At 41.7% G+C, this 22,983-nt stretch overlaps 1 protein-coding gene across 2 annotated transcripts in view; it reads left to right on the forward strand.

Annotated features, from left to right (window-relative positions):
• LOC137520976 (tenascin-N-like) overlaps nt 1-22,983 on the forward strand; it is a 132,896-nt gene that overhangs the window by 91,996 nt on the left and 17,917 nt on the right. For both annotated transcript variants that reach the window (XM_068239620.1, XM_068239619.1), the window contains exons 8-10: nt 12,459-12,722; nt 14,471-14,601; nt 19,623-19,755. In XM_068239620.1, coding sequence (XP_068095721.1) covers nt 12,459-12,722; nt 14,471-14,601; nt 19,623-19,755 — 528 coding nt within the window. The remainder of the gene's footprint in view (nt 1-12,458; nt 12,723-14,470; nt 14,602-19,622; nt 19,756-22,983) is intronic.

A 22,983-nucleotide genomic window follows, 5' to 3' on the forward strand; every position in this document is an offset into this window, starting at 1 on the left:
TGCAATATATTCCCTAAATATTACCATTGGCCCATTTATAATTAGCTCTTCCTCAAAAGGATATACTGGTGAGATGAACTCATAAATGTAATGAGGTCATAATACCCATATTTCTGGCGCTCTGTAATGCAGCTGGCCAGTGATAAAATCAGTGTTCCATGGAATAAAAATATTAATATAGTAGATAAAAATACACGCTAAAGGAGAACTGTTTAATAAGTGTTTCAATATTCTGGAAGATTAGCGATCTTCATAAAATTACAAAATGATCAGCTAAAACTCTTGTACTGCTGCGTTACCACTGCGTTTTATAGCTGATAAGTCTCTGTAATGAGAACACCTGATAGCAATACAACAAGCAACTAAAACAACAACAACAAAAAATAATGTACTAAGCTTTGTGTATTCTCCACTATTAAAAAAGTTAAGGTAGCAAAACAGCTACCGATTTTGCAGCCACATAGTTACATAGTTATTTTGGCTGAAAAAAGACATACGTCCATCGAGTTCAACCAGTACAAAGTACAACTCCAGCCCGTTCCCACATACCCCTGTTGATCCAGAGGAAGGCGAAAAAAAACCCACCAGACATGGTCCAATTAGCCCCAAATGGGAAAAATTCCTTCCTGACTCCAGATGGCAATCAGATAAAATCCCTGGATCAACATCATTAGGCATAACCTAGTAATTGTAGCCATGGATGTCTTTCAACGCAAGGAAAGCATCTAAGCCCCCTTTAAATGCAGGTATAGAGTTTGCCATAACGACTTCCTGTGGCAATGCATTCCACATCTTAACCACTCTTACTGTAAAGAACCCTTTCCTAAATAAATGGCTAAAACGTTTTTCCTCCATGCGCAGCTCATGTCCTCTAGTCCTTTGAGAAGGCCTAGGGACAAAAAGCTCATCCGCCAAGCTACTATATTGCCCTCTAATGTATTTATACATGTTAATTAGATCTCCTCTAAGGCGTCTTTTCTCTAGACTAAATAAACCCAGTTTATCTAACCTTTCTTGGTAAGCGAGACCTTCCATCCCACGTATCAATTTTGTAGCTCGTCTCAGCACCTGCTCTAAAACTGCAATATCTTTTTTGTAATGTGGTGCCCAGAACTGAATTCCATATTCCAGATGTGGCCTTACTAGAGAGTTAAACAGGGGCAATATTATGCTAGCATCTCGAGTTTTTATTTCCCTTTTAATGCATCCCAAAATTTTGTTCGCTTTAGCTGCAGCGGCTTGGCATTGAGTACGATTATTTAACTTGTTGTCAATGAGTACTCCTAAGTCCTTCTCCAAGTTTGATGTTCCCAACTGTATCCCATTTATTTTGTATGGTGCTAGACCATTGGTACGACCAAAATGCATGACTTTACATTTGTCAACATTGAATTTCATCTGCCATGTATGTGCCCATATAGCCATCCTATCCAGATCCTGTTGCAATATGACACTATCTTCCTGAGAGTTGATGATTCTGCACAATTTTGTATCATCTGCAAAAATAGCAACATTGCTCACTACTGCATCTACTAGGTCATTAATAAATAAATTGAAGAGCACTGGACCCAGTACAGACCCCTGTGGGACCCCACTGCTAACAGTCTCCCATTTTGAGTACGATCCATTGACCACAACTCTTTGTTTTCTGTCCATTAGCCAGTTCCCTATCCATGCACACAAACTCTTCCCCAGTCCTTGCATCCTCAACTTTTGCACCAGACTTCTGTGGGGAACAGTGTCGAAGGCCTTTGCAAAGTCCAAGTATATCACATCTACAGCATTCCCAATATCCATATTAGCATTCACTACCTCATAAAAGCTGAGCATGTTAGTCAAACAGGACCTGTCTTTAGTAAACCCATGTTGATGCTGAGAAATAAGATTATTTTCTACTATGAAGTCATGTATAGTATCTCTTAGTAACCCCTCAAATAGTTTGCATACAACTGATGTTAAGCTTACAGGTCTATAATTTCCTGGATCAGATTTTTTGCCCTTCTTAAATAATGGGAAAACGTGGGCTGTACGCCAATCCACTGGGACTCTGCTAGTTGCAAGAGAGTCACAAAAGATAAGATAAAGGGGCTTAGCTATAACTGAACTTAATTCTCTTAGGACCCGAGGATGCATGCCATCCGGGCCAGGTGCCTTGTCTATTTTTAATTTATTTAGTCTTGCCTTTACTTCTTCCTGCGTTAAGTATTTAATATTACAGTTAGAAGATTGAGACTCTTCTGCCTCTGTAATTTGCAACAGTGCTGTTTCCTTTGTGAAGACAGAAGCAAAGAAAGCATTTAATAACTCTGCCTTACCTTGGTCGTCCACCATTGAGTTCCCACCCTCATCCTTTAGGATTCCTATACAGTCAACCTTTCTTTTTTTAGAGTTGATGTACTTGTAAAACTTTTTTGGGTTAGATTTTATATCCCTAGCGATTTGATTTTCAGCTTCGATCTTTGCCAGCCTAATTTCTTTTTTACAATTTTTATTGCACTCCTTATAATTGCTTAGTGCAGCCTCAGTCCCCTCCTGTTTTAGGACCTTATAGGCATTCTTTTTCCTCTTCATTTTATCCCTAACCTTTCTATTCATCCATAGAGGCCTTTTTTTATTCCTAGACATTTTGTTTCCATATGGGATATACATACTACAATATTGATTGAGAATACGTTTAAAAGCTTGCCATTTCCCTTCAGTGTCGTCCCCTTGTAGTACATTATCCCAGTTCACCAAACTTAGTGCCTGCCTAATTTGATTGAACTTTGCTTTTCTAAAATTCATAGTTTTAGTGGTCCCGCTGCCCCGTGGCCTATCAGTCACCAGATCAAACGTTATCATGTTGTGATCACTATTTCCCAAATGTTCTTGAACCTGCACATTTGATACATTATCTGGTCTATTAGAAATGATCAGATCCAGTAACGCATTCCCCCTAGTTGGTTCCGTTACCATTTGAGTCAAGTAATTGTCCTGTAGTGCTGCCAGAAATCTGCTGCTTTTACCAGAATGGGTAGCCTCAATACCCCAGTCAATGTCTGGAAAGTTGAAGTCGCCCATAATTATGACCTCGTTTTTACTTGCAGCTTTTTCAATCTGCTGTAGTAATCGCAGTTCTGCAGCTTCATTAATAAGAGGTGGTCTGTAGCATACCCCAATAAGCAATTGGCAACTTTTATTTCCACCATGAATATTTACCCAAACGGACTCCACATCTTCGCAATCTTCCTCCATCTCATCGTTGAGGACAGCTGTAAAAGAATTCTTAACAAAGAGACAAACCCCTCCACCTTTTTTCCCTGTTCTATCCCTCCTAAACACATTGTATCCTTTTATTTTAAATTAGCTATCCAGTCATGGCTTTCATCCATCCATGTCTCGGTTATTCCCACAATGTCATAGCCTTTGTCATTCAGAATGAACTCTAGTTCGTCTATTTTATTTGCAAGGCTCCGAGCATTGGTTACCATGCACTTTATATTTTTACCAACACATTTACCTATTTTGTTTACACGAAATGGGCTACTTGAAGTTTTACCAACCTCCTTAATCTTTACACTGTCTCCACCCCCCTCTCCACCCCCCATAATGTTAGGCTCCCACTGTCTTTTTACCTTATCTTGTCTACATCAACCAACCCATTCAATAATTTTATCAAATTGGATGAAAATTGGTGTAACTACAAGAATGTCTGAAATTGGTCAAATATATTGGTTGGGCATGCTGGAAAGATCTCAATTGAAAGGGCTTAATTGCCTGCATGATGGTAACGGCATTCGATATTGCGACAACCACCAAACCTGCCTGGCCACTGAGGCAGGTAAAAATGGCGCGTGTAAAAATGGCACCGCATTGATTTATATTATATAACGCTATTTAACATTATAAGTGTTAAAACATGGCGCATGCAGGGTGACTTACACTTATAATGCTAAATAGCAATATAAGGGCTAAAAAAATGGCGCATGCAGGGGGGGCTAGAGTTAAGGCAGCGGGAGTTGGGGGGAGAGGCAGCAGGACACTGGTGTTAGGCAGCGGGGGTGGAGGGAGGATGTGTACATTACCTTGTCTTGTATTCCTGCATCCAGCCAATCACGATACGGGGACTGAAGCCACATGGTGATTGGCTGGATGCAGGACTATAGAAAACTAACTGAAGAAGTGAAGGAGCAATCACTGGGACAAGGTAATGTATGCCTATGCCACATCCTCCCTCCACCTAATCCTACTCCCTCCACCCATGTTGCCTTAACACCAGTGTCCCACTGCCTCTCCCTGCGACCCCCGCTGCCTAATTAACAGTATTTGAAAATGGCGCACCATTTCGCCAATAAATGTATCATAAAATGCAATTTACCATTTTAATGTATTAATGTATTTACATTAAAATGGTAAATAGCCTTTTATGATACATTTATCGGGGATACGGTGCGCCATTTTCAGATCCTGTCAGAGAGGAATATTTCTCTTGGTCAATCTGGTCAATGAGCACCTTTACAGTTTCCATAAATTATTTAAGACCTTATTTACTGAGATATATTTAGAGGTCTCCAATCCTCTCCAGTAGGAGATCATAATTGATCCAGCAATCCTGGCCTGAACTTATAAAAAAAAAAATAAGAAAATGGCTGCTTTTGAGTGATTATGAGTCACATTAGATGACAGTCATGGTTGGTGAGTTTGGGGATTATTCATGAAATTGTGCTGCCTGCCCATGGCAGTATTACTGGTTCTTTCACCAGTTAGGTAGTATACCATGGCTGAGTCAGACCAGCAGGTATGCGTAGCTTAACAATCATATTGGAAGCTGAAAAAGGCCATGAAGAGAATCCACTGTGCAATTCACCACTGACTTTTCATCAGGTTGCATTATTTACCAGCTAATGACAGGCTTTTTTTTTTTTTTTAATCCACTCTGATGGTTGCAGGATCACTTATGATATCCCCCTGAATATGATCTCTGGAGATGCTTTAGTAAATCAGGCCGGTCAAGTTCCATTATTATGCCTTTGAAGTGCTGAGATGATTGTATAGAATTCGATGAATGGCTGTAATCAAAAATTGTTCATCATTCAAATGTAAATGAATCACTATTCACATACAAATCCCTGTCAACAATATGCAGACAGAAACTGTTTTTCAAAAGTTGCTCTGCAAAGGTGTGGTGGTACTTTAGCTTCTGTATATTTGTATGTCTGAATTCGGAGTTGTCCCAAATTAAATAATTTATTCACACATTCCAGTATAGACACTATAACCCAACCTCCCAGAACGGAACGTGTTTGTGTGCAGGGGGCCGCCTTTATGTTAATTATTGATTTTGAACCATTAAATACAGATCACGTTTAGCAATGAATGTCAAAAATTGCCACCCTCCCTCCTCTTTTGTCAACAATTGAAGTCTCATCTGCCTAATGGAAGGGCTAGCCTTCACATAGTGCAGCGTCTAAAGCTACCCACAGCAGATGGATCGGGGATCTCTGTTCACAAAGGATCGTTTCTCGATCCATCTAGCCCAGTGACGGGCAAACTATGTTACATAGTTATTTGGGTTGAAAAAAGACATATGTCCATCGATGTATGTCTGCTTCTCAGGCCCTCTGATAGGCATCCAGATTCCCCTCCTTTCCCCCTCCCTCTGTGAAAAGTTGCGACTGGGCAATTTGAAACTCATCTTACTCACTGATGTCCCGTGACATGTCTCCATGGCAACAAGGCGTCACATGGCCTGTTGTCAGGGAGCGCCAGCGTGTAATATGCTGGCACGTCTTGACGTCATGTCATGTGATGCCCTGTTGCCATGGAGACGCGTCACGGAACATCGGTGAGCGAGGTGAGTTTCAAATCCCCCACTGCCCACTCGCAACTTTTCACGGAGGGAGAGAGGTCGGAATTTCAGGCATGTGACCCGCGGTCCGCACAATGTGGCCCGGGCCACGTAAAATTTGCCCAGGCCTGATCTAGTCTAATCTGTAAGTGTCATTTGCATTTATGGAAGCAAATGATTGTTTACATTATCCCGGAAACTGCTGTGGGAGTCTGTGGGGATTTGAATGATCGCTCGTTCAGAGATTCGACACGACGGTCGTTTAATAGGAACTACCACCGAGGGTGATCACACATCGTTAAACATTGTTTCATTAATGTTTGTTGAGCAATGTTACGCGATATCATGAAAATGATCAATTGTCACCAAAATGTTTCCTGAAAAATCGTGTTGTGGATATGGGCCTTAAAGAGACCCTGAAGCGAAAAAAAAACTATGATATTATGATTTATATGTGTAGTACAGCTGAGAAATAAAACATTAAGATCAGATACATCAGTCTAATTGTTTCCAGTACAGGAAGAGTTAAGACACTCCAGTTGTTATCTCTATACAAAAAAGTCATTATCTCTAAGACTTTCAAAAGTCGTGGAGAGGGCTGTTTTCTGACTTTTATTATCTCAACTGTTAGTTAACTATTTACATTTCCTCTGGCAGAGGAGAGTTCATTAGTTCACAGACTGCTCTGAAAGAATCATTTTGAATGCTGAGTGTTGTGTAATCTGCACATATTAGAGAATGATGCAATGTTAGAAAAAACACTATATACTTGAAAATAAAAATATGAGAATATTTTCTTTGCTGCTAATCTTCTAGTAATTATTCATAGTACACAACCAATTCATTATATCATATATTTTTTCGCTTCAGTGTCTCTTTAAAGTCTCTCTAAAGACACATACAGTATTAGATTTACTGAAATTTTAGTAGGTGTAACTATTTGCAGCAGCTATATTAAAGCAAAACTGTGAGTGGGAAGCCTCTGGATAGCCGAGAGTCATAGGCTTCCAAGATCCTCCTCAAGCCCACCACTGCTGCCCAGGACTCTCTCTCTCTCTCTCTCTCTCTTCTTGGCCATACTCCTGTTCATATATGAGCACATCAGTAGTGCGTATGCCCAGTAGAACCAAGCCACAGGTCTGTTCTACTGGGCATACATAGACCGTATCTTGCATGCTCAGTATGAATGTGCTTGCTTGTACACGGACGGAAGCAATGTCACAAGTATACACTTGTAGTCCAGTGTAGACAGGAGGGAAGCAGCACCGATATGCCGACAGTTGGAGCGTGCCCAGGTCCTAAACACCCCAGTGCCTCCTGGGGAGTGCCACGTGTAATCACAAGAAGGAGGACCGGCACCGCTCAAATGTATCAATTGCTCTTTATTGAAGATAAAAAGGCAGCAGGACAGACCGCTGTTTCGGGATAAACCCTTCTTCAACTGCTTAATGCCATACAAACATGTGATCCCATACACCCTTAAATACCCTGGAGGCGGACCTGATGGAGACCTGTTGAACTAACATGCAAAATATAGTCAAAAAAATCTAAAAGGCAAAGCGCAAACTCACCATGGTGGTACAGAGTAACACGCTCTGTATAGGACAACAGCGCACGCCTCTCCAGCCGGAAGCACCCCATGTGAACCCGACAGCCAACCACAATGTGTCAAAGCGCCACGTCATGCACTGCGTCAGGGCAACCACTCCCCCAACGTCAATCACAGGCAAAAGAGCGGTCTGACGCGTAAAGAACGCCACAAAGAAGGCGTCCAAACGCGATCCTACACGTAAAAACCGCCGCAAGAACAGCGCCCAAACGCCTATACAAGACATGGCGTAAGGGGGGGGGGGGGGGAAACCGCAACCCAATGCGTGACAAACGCCGCAGGGACGCCGCACAAAAAAAAGGCGTTTTCGGAAACCGCAACCCAATGCGTGACAAACGCCGCAGGGATGCCGCACAGAAAAAAGGCGTTAGAGTGCCATGGCGTATAGGTGGTTAACCATCCAATCGATGATACAGCCACAACCTAGCGCGTATCAAACGCCATAACCAAACATGAATGTGGCGTGGTCAAGTGCATGCAGCACGCCTCCTAAAGGCGTGCCCACGCAGAGACCAATAGTAATGTTCAAAAGTGCGAACACAAAGTAAAACATGCTAACCTCGCCATGAACCTACAGCGAAGCGGCATGATACAAAACTGATGAACAGGATGTGTCGCACAACATGAAAACATGTCCTGTGTCAACACACCTGCTCATATACGTGTTACAATAAAAACAATACCTCGACATGACACATATGAAGGATTAGCTGAAGGGACAATGGCGATGCCTCCCCTGTAGAGACTCAAGTTCATCCATGGAACAAGGTGGGCTCTGCAAAAAATGCCACCTATACGCCATGGCACTCTAACGCCTTTTTCTGTGCGGCGTCCCTGCGGCGTTTGTCACGCATTGGGTTGCGGTTTCCCCCCCCCTTACGCCATGTCTTGTATAGGCGTTTGGGCGCTGTTCTTGCGGCGGTTTTTACGTGTAGGATCGCGTTTGGACGCCTTTTTTGTGGCGTTCTTTACGCGTCAGACCGCTCTTTTGCCTGTGATTGACGTTGGGGGAGTGGTTGCCCTGAAGCAGTGCGTGACGTGGCGCTTTGACACATTGTGGTTGGCTGTCGGGTTCACATGGGGTGCTTCCGGCTGGAGAGGCGTGCGCTGTTGTCCTATACAGAGCGTGTTACTCTGTACCACCATGGTGAGTTTGCGCTTTGCCTTTTAGATTTTTTTGACTATATTTTGCATGTTAGTTCAACAGGTCTCCATCAGGTCCGCCTCCAGGGTATTTAAGGGTGTATGGGATCACATGTTTGTATGGCATTAAGCAGTTGAAGAAGGGGTTATCCCGAAACAGCGGTCTGTCCTGCTGCCTTTTTATCTTCAATAAAGAGCAATTGATACATTTGAGCGGTGCCGGTCCTCCTTCTTGTGATTACAAGTATACACTTAACAAGCTCTTGTCAAATATGTTCGGAAGGTCCAAGCATTGGAACGGATGGCTAAATTAGGATCAGGGAAGCTTCTGGACTATCTAAGATTCTTCCTACTTCAGTAAATATCTGCTTTTTAACTTTTATTCCACTTCAGGAAAGCTTTATAGGAAACACGAGGTGAAAATAAACTCGAGATAAACAATTATATCCTCCTCCTAAAAATGACTTTTTTTTAATTCATCCCAGAGTTTTACGTTTTTACTGTTTCATTGTTCTATATCACCTTCAGTGAAGTATGCCAGAGCTCAAATCTATAAACTATTGACCCTTTTTATCTGTTTCCTGCTCTCAGAAGCCATTTACTGACAGGAAAGTGTTTTATGGCTGCAATTCCTTATCAGTGAGGGTTACGCTATTGTCCCCGGACAGAAACTGTCACTTGCACAACTGATGTTTAACACTTTCAGGCAGAAAAAGAAAAAAAAGGAACACAGCCTAGTTATTTGTGTGCTTGGCACTGTACACGTCTATCTCATCATTTCACATGTCACCTCGTGTTTCCTCTAATAAAGGTAAGCAGCTTTCTCCTGGCAGCACTTGTTCCCTGTAATGTTGTGCTAATGATCGAGTAGCAATATTTAAAGTGTTTACAGGGCTTATGAATTCACATGCTGTTAGCAGATGAAGTGTTGTACACAGAATAAAATAACATGGACGCACTTAAAATGATCTGTGGGGAAGAGATATGGCATACAGAACATAACCTTGTCTTGGAGTAACGTGTGGTTTTGTATGATCTGTAGTTGAGTGGATCTCTAGCTCACCTGTGCAAATCCAATTAGTTAAATAAATTGTCTCATCCTGCGGAATGGTAATACTGTTGTAATACTGTTCTCTAAGTTCGCAATAGTTCAAAGTTCAAGAAAACTTTTGGTAAGAGAAGACTATTAACATGTATGCAGATAATAACCTTTGAAGGATAGTGACTTTGGGACATGTATAACTTACAAACCTTATTATTATTCAATCTCCAATCCAATGACACATCATGGCGCTTCTCCTTAATAATGCTCTTAATTGGACCGTGTAGATGAAGGACGCTGCTGAGGCTGCAAGAAGGTGACACCCTAGCAGGATTACTTGTTTTCATCTGAACAATGTAAAGAAGAATTAAAAACAGGATGGTGACCGTGCACAGACAAAAACATTCCCCCTGTGGTCCCTCCGGCATTATCATTTGGGATTTGTGAATATTACAAAAATTATTTTTTTACAAGGTAGAATTATTTGCAGAGAAATGGATGCTATCTCTGACAAAACATCCCAGGCAGAAATCCATAATGCTCTGTAAGTCATACAGAAGTGACAGCTGCTCTTACTGAGTGACTATTGATGTGCTGCACAACACAATGCACAATTTGTATGTCATTTTGAGTAATTCAACTCAAAATAAAAGGCATGAAGTACGACTACAGTATATAAAACCGAGAAATGGAGGTAACTGTGATTGTCATAGTAATGTGTGGACAGGAAAATTAACCGTGGCAATGTACACGATGTGTTAAGATATTGGGCCTGATTCACACTCTGCCGGTAATATTGCCATGCGTCCAGCCTTCTACTCTCATGGGGGTTGATTCATTAAGGATAAGGCACTCAAGCAGCGCAAGTTAATACAAGCGAGCAAGAGGAACCACCCAGAGGCGCTATTTGTGACCTTGAGACTATACTATTGTATGCTCCCAACTTTTATTGCCTGAGGAAGCGGGTTTAAGCCTGTGAAACGCGTTGCAGTCCCCCCTTTTTTTGGAGTATGCCAATAAATGTATTTATTTGAATACTACCACTGCCTCATAAGCAATTTTAAATGTTTTTAGCACTTGTTCTTATCCTTTTGGCGCCTCTGTAATCTCTTCACAAACGCTACGTGTGGTCCTGTCAGCGTAGTGTGTGCTCTTAACTTATGCGCGGTTCTTTGAAGTACCACGCAATGTGATGGTAGCTAGACCTCGCTTCTTCACTAGCACAGCCACTACTACATTAATTAATGTAGTAGTGGCCACGCTAGTAAAGTATCGTGGTCGCGTTACCATCACATCGTGCGACACTTCAAAGGATCGCGCGTACGTTAAGACCACGCGATACGCTTACAGGACCACACATCCATGTTTGAGTGAATTATCATTAGGGAATCAAACCCAAGGTGAACAAGTCCTGTGTCAGGAAAGACTGCCTGACACACTATGGGCTGTTTTACTACATGCAGTTTTGCTGTGCTTTCCAATTGCATGCAAATCGCAAAAGCAAGGTGTTATAATTCGCATGGAGTTTGTGCGCTGCACCTGGAGCAAACAGAAACCAACGCACAAACCCGCAACCAGGCAGAGATGTCACTGTTTAGGAAAAGACTGCCAAACCAGGAGTAAATGAATAATAAGGATTTATTATTAAATGAAAATAAAGAAATACTGTGCATTCACCTCATGCACAGAAACAATCAGTATCAACTTGCAGGCAATGTATTCTACACACACATACAACACACTGCATCAAATAATACTGGCAGATATATACAATAAGCATACAAGGTATGAAAATCAGGGTTTATACAAGGACCTCTCTGCATAAGCGAGCTATGCAGAGTAGATCCAGTGTATAGAATTGTGTGCACACAGACCCTGGATCCAGAATAGTAATACAACATAAACCTAGGAATATATATACAAAATACAGATTACAATCGAGGAGGAGACACACGGATAGTCGGCAAGCAGAGGTCATACACAGGAGATCAAACAGTACAGTAATCGCTAGGCAAAGAATAGTCGGAATACAAAGCACAAGGTCAAAACACGGGAGATCAATACAGCAGGGAATCAAGGAACAAGGTAACCAGGAACAGGGAACTCCGGACAGGATGGCTAGGATCAGGAACAAAGAGCTAGCAAGTTCAGAGTGTTCAGGTGTGGCTTAAATACCATGCGATAGTCCAGGCCTCCTCCCTGTCTGTGGAGAGATATCCAGAGAGTCCACCCTCTGCTGGTGGGCAGAGGAAAGTTCAGGCTGTATATTCATAGAGGCTGGTGACATCTGCTGGTAAAGCAGAGGTAGTACATGCAGGGATCTACCAGCAGATGCAGATTGTAACACAAGGACATCAGCAAAATAATGAAAACCACAGCCCTTTTATACTTGTGTGATGTGATTGTGAAGCAGTTTTGCCTGATCGCAAAAGTCTTCTCCTTGTGTTCCTAGCATTCAGAGAAAATTGCATCAAAATTGCTTTGTAAAATCCCAATTGAAATTATATTGCATTTGCGATTTGCAGTGTAAAAGAGCCCTAAACAGCCCGTTACCACTAAGAAATGTGTTGCAGTCATGATAATGGAAAAGGGCCCTAACAGAGACTTGGGGTGCCCCCCCCCCCCCCCCCCCCCCCGTTCCTTACACCATTCTTGGGTGCCAGTATTTCCACTTCTATTGAGAATGAATTTAAAATTAAATATGTTTCAAAATATGTACTTATTATTGGATGATGGTGACAAATTTCAATATTAAATACATTGGGTGTTTTGTGATAGACGAAAATATCTTTTGTCTTAGGTGATTGTCTAAAAAAACAAATGTTTTCTGTTTTCAGGAATTGATGGCCCTAAAAACTTGAGGACAACACAGGTTGGAGAAGACACTGCTAGCCTGGCGTGGGAGGCTGCTCGTGGTCAGATAGATAAGTATATACTCACGTATTCGTCCCTTGATGGGCACAGCGAGGAGGTGACTGTGGGCAAAGATAAGACCACCACTACTTTGTCTGACCTTACCCCAGGTATGGAGTACGTCTTCCATATATGGGCAGAGAAGGGAAGCAAGAGGAGTAAGAGGGCCAGTGTCACTGCTGTTACAGGTAAGAATTGTCATCCAGCAAGTTGCAATATGACATCTCATCTGCAATTTCTGTTACTTCTTAACTTGGCCTGCATTATATTACATTAATGCTCTGCAAAGCTCACCTACCACATTCTACTGGTACACAAACTTGGTACCTGGCTGCTGGCGCCAGACTGCTGCAGGAACACGACTCCTGCTACTTAGGTATTGCCCATACACTCGTCAGATTGGCAGCAGATAGATAAGAAATGCATCTGATGATCTATCTGATGCGTTTTTAGAACATTTTTTACCAGGATAGAATTCCAATAGATTTCAGTTTGAAATCTATTGAAATTCGATCTGATGGCATTTTTTTGCCATCAGATTTCCATTAAGGCCAATGCAAACTGATAAGCAATCTCATCAGATCGACCTAAATTTTCCACCCTGCCAGTTCGATGGAAATCCATCGAAATCGGCCATTGATCGGTCTATTGGCCAACCGATTTGCAATCGATCTATCGATCGATCGATCGGTCGGCCAGAAAATCGGCTGAGTGTATGGGCCCCTTAAGGAAAGAAGACAGAGATGCCCACAACTGGCTACAGCAATAACTTGTATCAGAGAAAACAGGTGAATACACAACCTTTCGGGCGTGGTCCTTCCTCAGGTCCCTTCCTCCTGGCCCTTCCGAATGTGAGGAAGGGCAACGCCCAAACATTGTGTATTCACCTATTTGCACCAATACAAACTATTGCTGTAGTCATTTGTGTCATGAGCTGTCTCTCTCTTCGTTTTACCTCATGAAATGTAATGTTTACTTGTTATAGTTAATTTCCTCCTAATGAATAGTCAATGCTAAACCTAGTAAAACACAGTTTTCAAAAGGTTTCAAATATGCTAAAATATACTAAATATTTCCTTTGATTTCCAAATGATTTGATTGACATAAGCTTACTACCTCTACACAGATACACAGAATAAGCCATGCCAAAGACAGGAAAGGACAAGGAAATTATTTGGGCATGGAGTTGAGCTGTAAAGTGTCCCTGTAGGGAATCACTACCTCCATATTTGTCCATCACTTACTAGCTTAAAAGCATGCCAGACAACTCCTACTTACAAGACTACAGTGAGCCTCTGTGAGTGTCAAAGTTTGGCATAATCTTCACAAAATAGGGGCACAGTGACTCACTGCTTTAACTCTGTATACAAAGGCCATGACTAAGCTTAAACAGCAAAACTACATAATTTGCGACTGGCTCAAATAATTTCCATAAAGCCAGGAGACAACTACACCTACATTCCTCCTCTATCATTCACTGCCTGTTGAGTAGTGTTGTTGTTTGGCATTATGGTATTCGGGACCCAAACACACATTCACCACCATATCAGCACCAAACAGCTGGACAGGGGGGGGGGGGAAGGGGTCATTTATCTACTTCCTCCTTCCAAGCTTCCCCATCCAGTTGTTCGGTACTGAAATGGTGCTGAATATGTGTGGTCCAAAATTCGAAAAAAACACTATTGATGTGAGTCATGCACAAAACGCTGTATAATTGTTACCACAATCAAAGCACTTCTTTCCCAGAATATTATTGGTCTTTGTTGCTGTTTAAGACACACCTCTATAATTTACTTGAATTATTGTTCTTTCCTTGTGCTTCTTCCACTCATGCCCAGATCAACTGAGGTGAAGCATATCTCGTTTAGTTGATAGAACAGAGGAACAGAAGAGAGTAGTTGAGTGTTATGTAAACAAGTTTTCAATTTTTTTTTAGATATTGATGCTCCTAAAAACCTGCAAGCCACAGAAATTACAGAAACAGAAGCCACCCTGACATGGATTCCACCCACGGCACAAATTGAAGGCTACATATTGATCTATGAGGATGGCGATGGCAACCGTAAGGTACTTTGACCAAATTAAAGCATTCGTCCTATATATCATAGGGAGGCTGACAATGATAACTGCATTCTCTAAACACAAGAGAGTAGGCCACTTTAACAGTGGCCAAAAAACATATACCATTAACCTAGACAACTGAAACTGATGATATGATGCTAAAAATACATAATCATGTTTTCGAAAACTGCATGTTTAAGAACATTAATACCGTAGTTCCAAGGATACTAGAGGCAGATGTCAAAGGTCAACTGAAAGGTAATGGAAGTTGAGCTCCTGAGGTTCCCTATTGGACACTGGAGCCATCCATCACATTTAATGACCAGTAGAGAAGTTTGGAAAATCAAAGAGACAAGTTAAGCTTGACTTTTCTAGGAAAGTCAATATCTGCATACTACTTCAGTAGCTGGTATCTCTAGAACTACAAATTCTTTTGACAGGCAGTTTTCTGTAAGGGTACCTTCCAGTGGCGTAGCTAAGGAGCTGTGGGCCCCGATGCAAGTTTTACATTGGACCCCCCTAAGCACTCTATACATAACAATTGATACGGCGCACCAAAACCTGCCAATGGCAACAACAGTGTCAGAGGTGCAAGAAGGGGATGGGGAGCAGCTTGTTAATGATTACCACTATTCAAAGTATCTATAGAAGTGATTAGTATGAGCACAGGACCAATAGGGAGCTAATACTACAGTTGAGGCAGGGCCCTTCGGGGCCCCTTTGGCCCAAGGGCCCCGATGCGGTCGCAACCTCTGCACCCCCTATTGCTACGCCCCTGGTACCTTCTCATTTTCTTTACTTTCAACATAAGATCAGATTCAAAAGTGCCACCGTGATAAATTTTCGCATTTTGTAAGTAACCCATATAGTATAATAAAACATCAGCTGACACTATTTGTGATCTGACTAAATAAAACTACCCATCCATTCATATAACACCATCGTTACCCAGCCATTGTATATATTTTGAACCATTTTCATAACCCATAACTGTAACCACTTGTGAGGTCCACTTGTGTGGATTGTCCTGCATATCTGCTAGCAACTAAAAAACTGATTGGTGGAGACACATTCCAGTTTGCAACTGCCATGTTCACATGGGTTATGTAAAAACAGCAAATCAGGATTCTTGACTCTTCTTATCTTTTTACCTGTTCCAAGGGAAGTAACAAAATACAATTATAACCAAAGGATCAACATTACAGCCATTGAAGTAAAATTATTTTAGAAGGAGTTTCAAGATAGCTTCTATAGCTAAATACAAACAGGAATGCTTTAATGTACATCTGACGGAGGCAAAGCTACCTAAGGTAAGTACAGAGGTATAAACGGAGAGATACCGAGATCCCAATATAGTGTAGTACGTATTGGTGAATCATGGAAATATAGAAGAGTAGAAAAGTAATATACTCACAAGACAGGGTTACCTCCAAGGCAACCACTGTGTAGGCAGGTTAGGAGTTTGTCCTGTCCCCACTCAGGATTAAGAAGTCGCTCTCTGTAGATCGGAAAAAAGGGGGGATCCCCCTCCACCAAGGGTGGATGCAAAGCTATGTATTGAACAGAGGCGCCAAAAGGACAAAAACAATCTTTAAAATTGTTAAAAATGCTTGGGCGGCAGTGGTGGACTTACCTCCTATAAGCAGACACTAGAAACTGTCAATTCTTCAGATATACAATTTATTGGCATACTCCACATTAAGTTGCAACGCGTTTCACAGGCATAACCCCACTTCCTTTGGCAATAAACGTGGGGGAGCATACAACAGCAGTAGGTCCGGTATACACCAGGGGATGAAAGTATATTTGATTATATACTCACAAAGGTGGGTTGCAGTTCCTGCAACCACTGTATAAGCCTGCAGGGAATTCACCGTCCCCGCTCGGTGCTCCAGGTCCTGCCTGATACTGGATAGTCACTCTGATGTAGTTCAATACACTTTCCAGAAAACTGTAAACCTATTACCTCTAAGGAGGTCTGAATGATAGAAGGGTGGGGTGTAGGCACCCAAAGTATATGGGTGTTAAAACTTTAAAACCTAACGTATAAACGAGAGGTAATCACTTTCTTCTTCAGAAGATACAGAAACCAGTTCAGCTGGGAAAATATTTATTCAAAAGATTGACAATGCATTTTGTGGGTCTTGGCCAGCTTCTTCAGGTCAATAAAAAAATGTCTTAGCAGCATAAGGAGTAGAGACGCCTACAATCTACTTCTTATGCTGCTAGGGCATTTTTTGTATTGACCAGAGCTACCAGGCCAGTTGAACTGGTGTCTGTATCTTCTGGAGAGGTAAGCGATTACCTCTTTTTTACACATTATGTTTTAAAGTTTGAACAACCATATACTTTGGGCACCTCCACCCCACCCTTCTATCAGACAACGCACGGACTGTGCTTATCTTAGGTAGCTCTGCTTCGGGTCAGAGTAATCTAGACTTGTTTACGGATACACCAGTCACATTAAACCATTTGTTCTCCATCTTATATTTTCCAATGAAGATTTTGTTCAGGTTAATATCTGGTGAGCAACAAATGAGACCAACACAGAGAGTGTTTGAAAGGTTGGAGTGATTTTGTTGTCTCAGACTGAGTCTAAACAATTTGTGTGTTCCTCTGCTAGAGTAGATATCAGTAAAATGCAGGACGTAAAAGGCAACAAAAATATATTTCTGTTGATGATATCAGTTTACGATGCACTCCTGGCATCGTAATGACAAAATTGCAGGTTAAACTTAAGTCTGACAAAACCCTATTAATGTAAGTCATTTTAGTTATGTTCTTTGCTTCTAGTAAAAGCCAAACAAGTCTGTGGACATAAACAAATATTGCTGTTCTGTACTTAACCCTCACTGGTTTTATTTCCCATTCTAAAGCCTGGCTTATGTACAGAAGCATAAAAATATGATTGAGCAAAACTTGGTGCGGAGCATCTAAAATTCCGCGCTGTAAAGGTAATTACATCTATGCCAGATGGAGGGATATGAGTTTGGTTTGTTTAGTATAGCATTAATATCTACACAATGATCTCAGAACAAGCACTTTGCACTGTAATACATCAATGAAATTTGTTAATGTATTTTTGCTTTGCTGGAATCTTTTTTTCATCTTAAGAACTTTATGTGCCTCCGAAAGCCAGTAATGGCTCTTTTATGGCCACAAACTCTGGTTAAGGTAGAATGGGGGTTACATGGGCTGTTCTTAGCATTACTGGTGCTATTTGTCTTTCATTTTATTATGAAGACGAAACAGTTATCAGCTTATGTCAAAACAGATCAGTGATTAAAGTGGAGATATTTTTTTCCTGGTTGGATTTACTGCTGTAAAACATATTTCCTAAGCAACAAAGAGAAGTGGAATGTGAATTTTGTATTGAGAATGATCTATAACTGGACTTTTCCCCCAACTTTTAATTACTCATCTGGTACTCAGTAACATCTTTAAAGAGAACTCGAGGTGGGTTTGAAGAATATTATCTGCATACAGAGGCTGGATCTGCCTATACAGCCCAGCCTCTGTTGCTATCCCAAACCCCCCTAAGGTCCCCCTGCACTCTGCAATCCCTCATAAATCACAGCCACGCTGCTGACAAACAGCTTGTCAGAGCTGGCTGTGTTTATCTCTATAGTGTCAGTCTGCTGCTCTCCCCGCCTCCTGCAGAACTCCAGTCCCCGCCTGCATCCCTTCCCTCCCTGCTGATTGGAGGGAAGGGGGCAGGGACCGGAGCTATGCAGGAGGCGGGGAAGCAGCTGAGACTGACACTACAGATGTAAACACAGCCTCACAGCACGGCTGTGATTTATGAGGGATTGCAGAGTGCAGGGGGACCTTAGTGGGGTTTGGGATAGCAACAGAGGCTGGGCTGTATAGGCAGATCCAGCCTCTGTATGCAGATAACATTCTTTAAACACACCTCGGGTTCTCTTTAACATTTCATGGTCCAATTCCACAGCTTCAGTAACCACTGGAGGCTCTCCTAGCTGTTATTTTCAGGGTTAGTATAATATAGATGCCAGTTAGGAAGGGGTCACTCCCTTCTATGTAGCAGTACGTGTGGGATTCAGAATGGCTTGGCCAATGATCTGCATTTCTCAGTACTGCAGTACACATGACAGTGCTTTTTTTCCTCTACGGACACAGCTATCATTAGGATGGCCAATTAGAACCTTGCTCGTATCTGAAGGCACATACATGAGGACTAAGGTTGTTAGTAGTACTAATTAGTGTAAAATGGGACAACCTTGGAGCTGGCAACAAAATGAAACAGTAATGGGTCTTTTGCTTTCACTACTGATGTACATTAGAACACCTGTTGATTACGTTGAATTTTTTTAGTTGCACTTAAATTGTCTTGGAAATCAGCTTAGTACCTCTTCCAGTTTACGATCAAAGAAAGGCTTTTAGAGTGGTCCTTAAGACCCTCTCTGGTGTTCCTTTGAAAGGAGATTAACACTCTCCTTGACTTTAAAGTGTTTTACTGCAAAAGCAGCATTTCAGGGGAACCTGGAGAGTGAAACACTCAGTTTCCTTCATCACTAATGGTTAGTTTGGTCACATTTTGACACCTGGTAACTGTGTCCTGTACCAAAAGCACTGTTTTTTGGGAATAAGAGATATGGATGGAGACAGAAGGTTTTGAGCAACTTAAGGCCTCTTGCACACTGCACGCGATTCCGATTCAGATTCCGCTTTTTAATCAGTTTTTACATCCGATTCAGATTCCGATTTGCAGTGTGCAGGGAGCAAACTGCAAATCAGAATCTGAATCGGATGGAAAAACTGATTAAAAAGCGGAATCTGAATCGGAATCGCTTGCAGTGTGCAAGAGGCCTAAATGGAAAGTCTGTCTTGCCCCAACCTCCTAGTGGAGAATGTTTGCAACTGGTGTTCTACAGAAATGGATGCAGCATATGTTGGCCAGATGTCCCTCAAAGAGATCTCTGCCATTTTTCCTTTAATGATGACTCGTTACTGAGTCTCCGTATACAGAAACCTGTTACTGAGTCTTATTTAAATGTCCTTGACAGGAGGTCAAATTGGATGCGGCAAGCAAGCGCTATGAACTGAAGGGCCTAAAGAGAGGGGCTGACTACAAGGTCTACCTGCAAGCATACAAAGGAAATAAGCGAAGCAGGCAGGTCATTACCACCTTCATTACTGGTAAGCACTGAGCTCTTACCCACTGGATAATATACAGGTACTCAAATCTCCTTCACACCAAAGGAAAGGCAACAAAACAAAGATTTTAGTTCTCTCGACCATTTCAAATCAAAGATAGCTTTATTGGCATGACCAAGATTCATACAGGCATTGCCAAAGAAGGGTGGAAATGGGAGGGCATGGAAGGGGGTAGAATGGGGTACAGTGGGTTAGCAGTTTGTGTACATTTTTAGGTTTACAGTTCATTTATGCTCCTCTCAGTCTGTGGCATGCTATCACATAATGTGCAGCGACTGACACTGTGGATTTCTCTTCTTCTAGTATGTAGGTAGAAAAAAACAAAGTCTTGTAAAAGTAATACCTTTTAATGGCTAACTGATAAAGTTAAATAATGCAAGCTTTCTGGGATCTAGTCCCCTTCTTCAGGCATATTTCTAGATGTTAGCTGTAGTAAAACACTGATGCAGGGAAGCTGCATGAAGATGGCAGTTGTACTGGTTGCTGTTTAGCAGTTAGATGTCAGGTGATCAGCAGGCTGGAGCCAGTGAGCTTATGCAAGCAAACATGAAATCTAGCAGGTTTCTGAAGATAGTGAAGCCAAGTCAATCATGTTACATAAGGAGTCATGAATCCCATTCCACAATTTAAACCTTCTGTTAATGTCTTGAACATTTTCATAAATTTGTACTCAGAAATCTTTCTTGCTTGTTCATTTTTGAAGTTACCCTTAAGAATAAATACTTTTAGATCTTGCATGCTGTGTCCTGGTTCGCAGAAGTGTTGGCCAGGGAACCTGGACACAGCATGCAAGATCTAAAAGTATTTATTCTTAAGGGTAACTTCAAAAATGAACAAGCAAGAAAGATTTCTGAGTACAAATTTATGAAAATGTTCAAGACATTAACAGAAGGTTTAAATTGTGGAATGGGAATTATGACTCCTTATGTAACATGATTGACTTGGCTTCACTATCTTCAGAAACCTGCTAGATTTCATGTTTGCTTGCATAAGCTCACTGGCTCCAGCCTGCTGATCACCTGACATCTAACTGCTAAACAGCAACCAGTACAACTGCCATCTTCATGCAGCTTCCCTGCATCAGTGTTTTACTACAGCTAACATCTAGAAATATGCCTGAAGAAGGGGACTAGATCCCAGAAAGCTTGCATTATTTAACTTTATCAGTTAGCCATTAAAAGGTATTACTTTTACAAGACTTTGTTTTTTTCTACCTACATATATTGTTTGGCTAACACGGTACAGAAACATTTTTACTACTATCTTCTTCTAGTAGAATGTAGAGTTTTCTCTCATCCTCTGAAGTCGGGAAATGGTTCTATCAGTTTCTTGAAGGTTTGCCTGGTTGCAATATATTTGGGGTAGTGCAGCCGGAAGCGATTCTCATCTTTGAGGGTCTTCTGCTCACAGTATTGGCATAGTCCATTCTCTATGAGTTTGTATTTCTGTCTGTGTCTCCCAGACCTGATTTCCAGGTTATGAGCACTCAGTCTGTAGGCACTCTGGATTTTTCTCTCAAGAGTTTTGGAGATTTTCCAGGTATGATGCCATTTTATATTCTCTCTGTAGGAACCGGTATATGGTTAGCTCTTGTGACTGTTTTATTTCACTCCTCCATTTTCCACATAGTTCTCTTTGCTCATGGCTGTGGTGTACTTTATCTGAGCTCTTGATAGGACCTGAGGATCTGAGTTTGGGGGGAGCAGAGAACATGGCTTTTCTTGATTTTCATTGTGCAACATGACTTTGTAGTAGGGTTAGTCAGGCCTGCAGCTCTGTAGGTGGGCCCAGTAGGACAGCACTCTCTTCTGTTCTCAATGGAAAGAAAAAACCTCAATGTGTACCAATACCTGTGTCAGAACCCTTGTAGAAAGGATGGCATTTTTTCCTCTTTGCATAGTAACATAGCTAATTGTGTATGAACACTGTTCATATGGCATTAAAACTTCCTACTTGCTTTATGTAAACAATTTCATCATTGGTCAGGTAAACTAGGTGTAAACAGTAAGAGAAGCACCAGGAACTGGACTGTAGATTAACTGAGCTGGTATCATAAGGAATAGATTTAACCTTAAAGGGAATATAAACTGAAATTGCCATGGATGGAGCCATTGCTGACTCCCCTTGTTATATGCTAGTCGCTTGGTTGTTATGCTAACTCTCTTTTTCTGAAATCATTTCAACCACTGATCCAAATGGCAGATGTAGGTTAGGCTTCCTGACTGCACTGAATGTATTCTTGCTCCTGGCATGTGAACTGGAAACATTAAAGGCAATGCATCAACATCAAAGCCAGGCACTGGCATTTCTTACAGCACACCTGAAGCAAGAGAGATATGGAGGCTGACATATTTATTTCCATTTAAAGGACACCTGAAGTGAGAGGGATATGGAGGCTGGCATATTTATTTCCATTTAAAGGACACCTGAAGTGAGAGGGATATGGAGCCTGACATATTTATTTCCGTTTAAAGGACACTTGAAGTGAGAGGGATATAGAGGCTGACATATGTATTTGCATTTAAAGGACACCTGAAGTGAGAGGGATATGGAGGCTGACATATTTATTTCCATTTAAAGGACACCTGAAGTCAGGGAAGGATCAAGACGAAGTTGCGCCTGGGGCAAGGTCATATTTTGGCGCCTAAAGGTCAGGTTTTGGCGCCTAAACTGCCATTCATTTTGCCGCCTTTTAAAGAATTCAACAAACTGCACCTGGGACAAGATACCCGCTTGCCTCCCCCCCCCCCCCCCATAGATCCGTCCCTGCCTGAAGTGAGAGGGATATGGAGGCTGACATATTTATTTCCTTTCAAGCTATACCTGTTGCCTGGCTGTCCTGTTGATCCTCTGCCTCTAATATTTTCAGCCATCGACATTGAACTAGCATGCAGCAGCAGATCAGGTGTTTCTGACATTATTTTCAAATCTGACCAGATTAGCTGCATGCTTGTTTCTGGTGTTTTACAGGCACCACCGCAGCCAAATAGATAAGCTGGGCTGCCAGGCAACTGGTATAGTTTAAAAGGAAATAAATATGGCAGCCTCCATATCCCTCTCACGTTAGGACCCCTTTAAATAATGCAAATTGCTTGGCATCCCTGCTGATCATCTGCCTTTGCTACTTTTAGCCAAAGACCACGAGAAGCATGCAGATCAGATTTTTCTGACTGAAGTCTGACTGCATTAGCTGCATGCTTGTTTCAGGTG

This window comes from Hyperolius riggenbachi, chromosome 6 (assembly GCF_040937935.1).
Source record: "Hyperolius riggenbachi isolate aHypRig1 chromosome 6, aHypRig1.pri, whole genome shotgun sequence".
NCBI lineage: Eukaryota > Metazoa > Chordata > Amphibia > Anura > Hyperoliidae > Hyperolius > Hyperolius riggenbachi.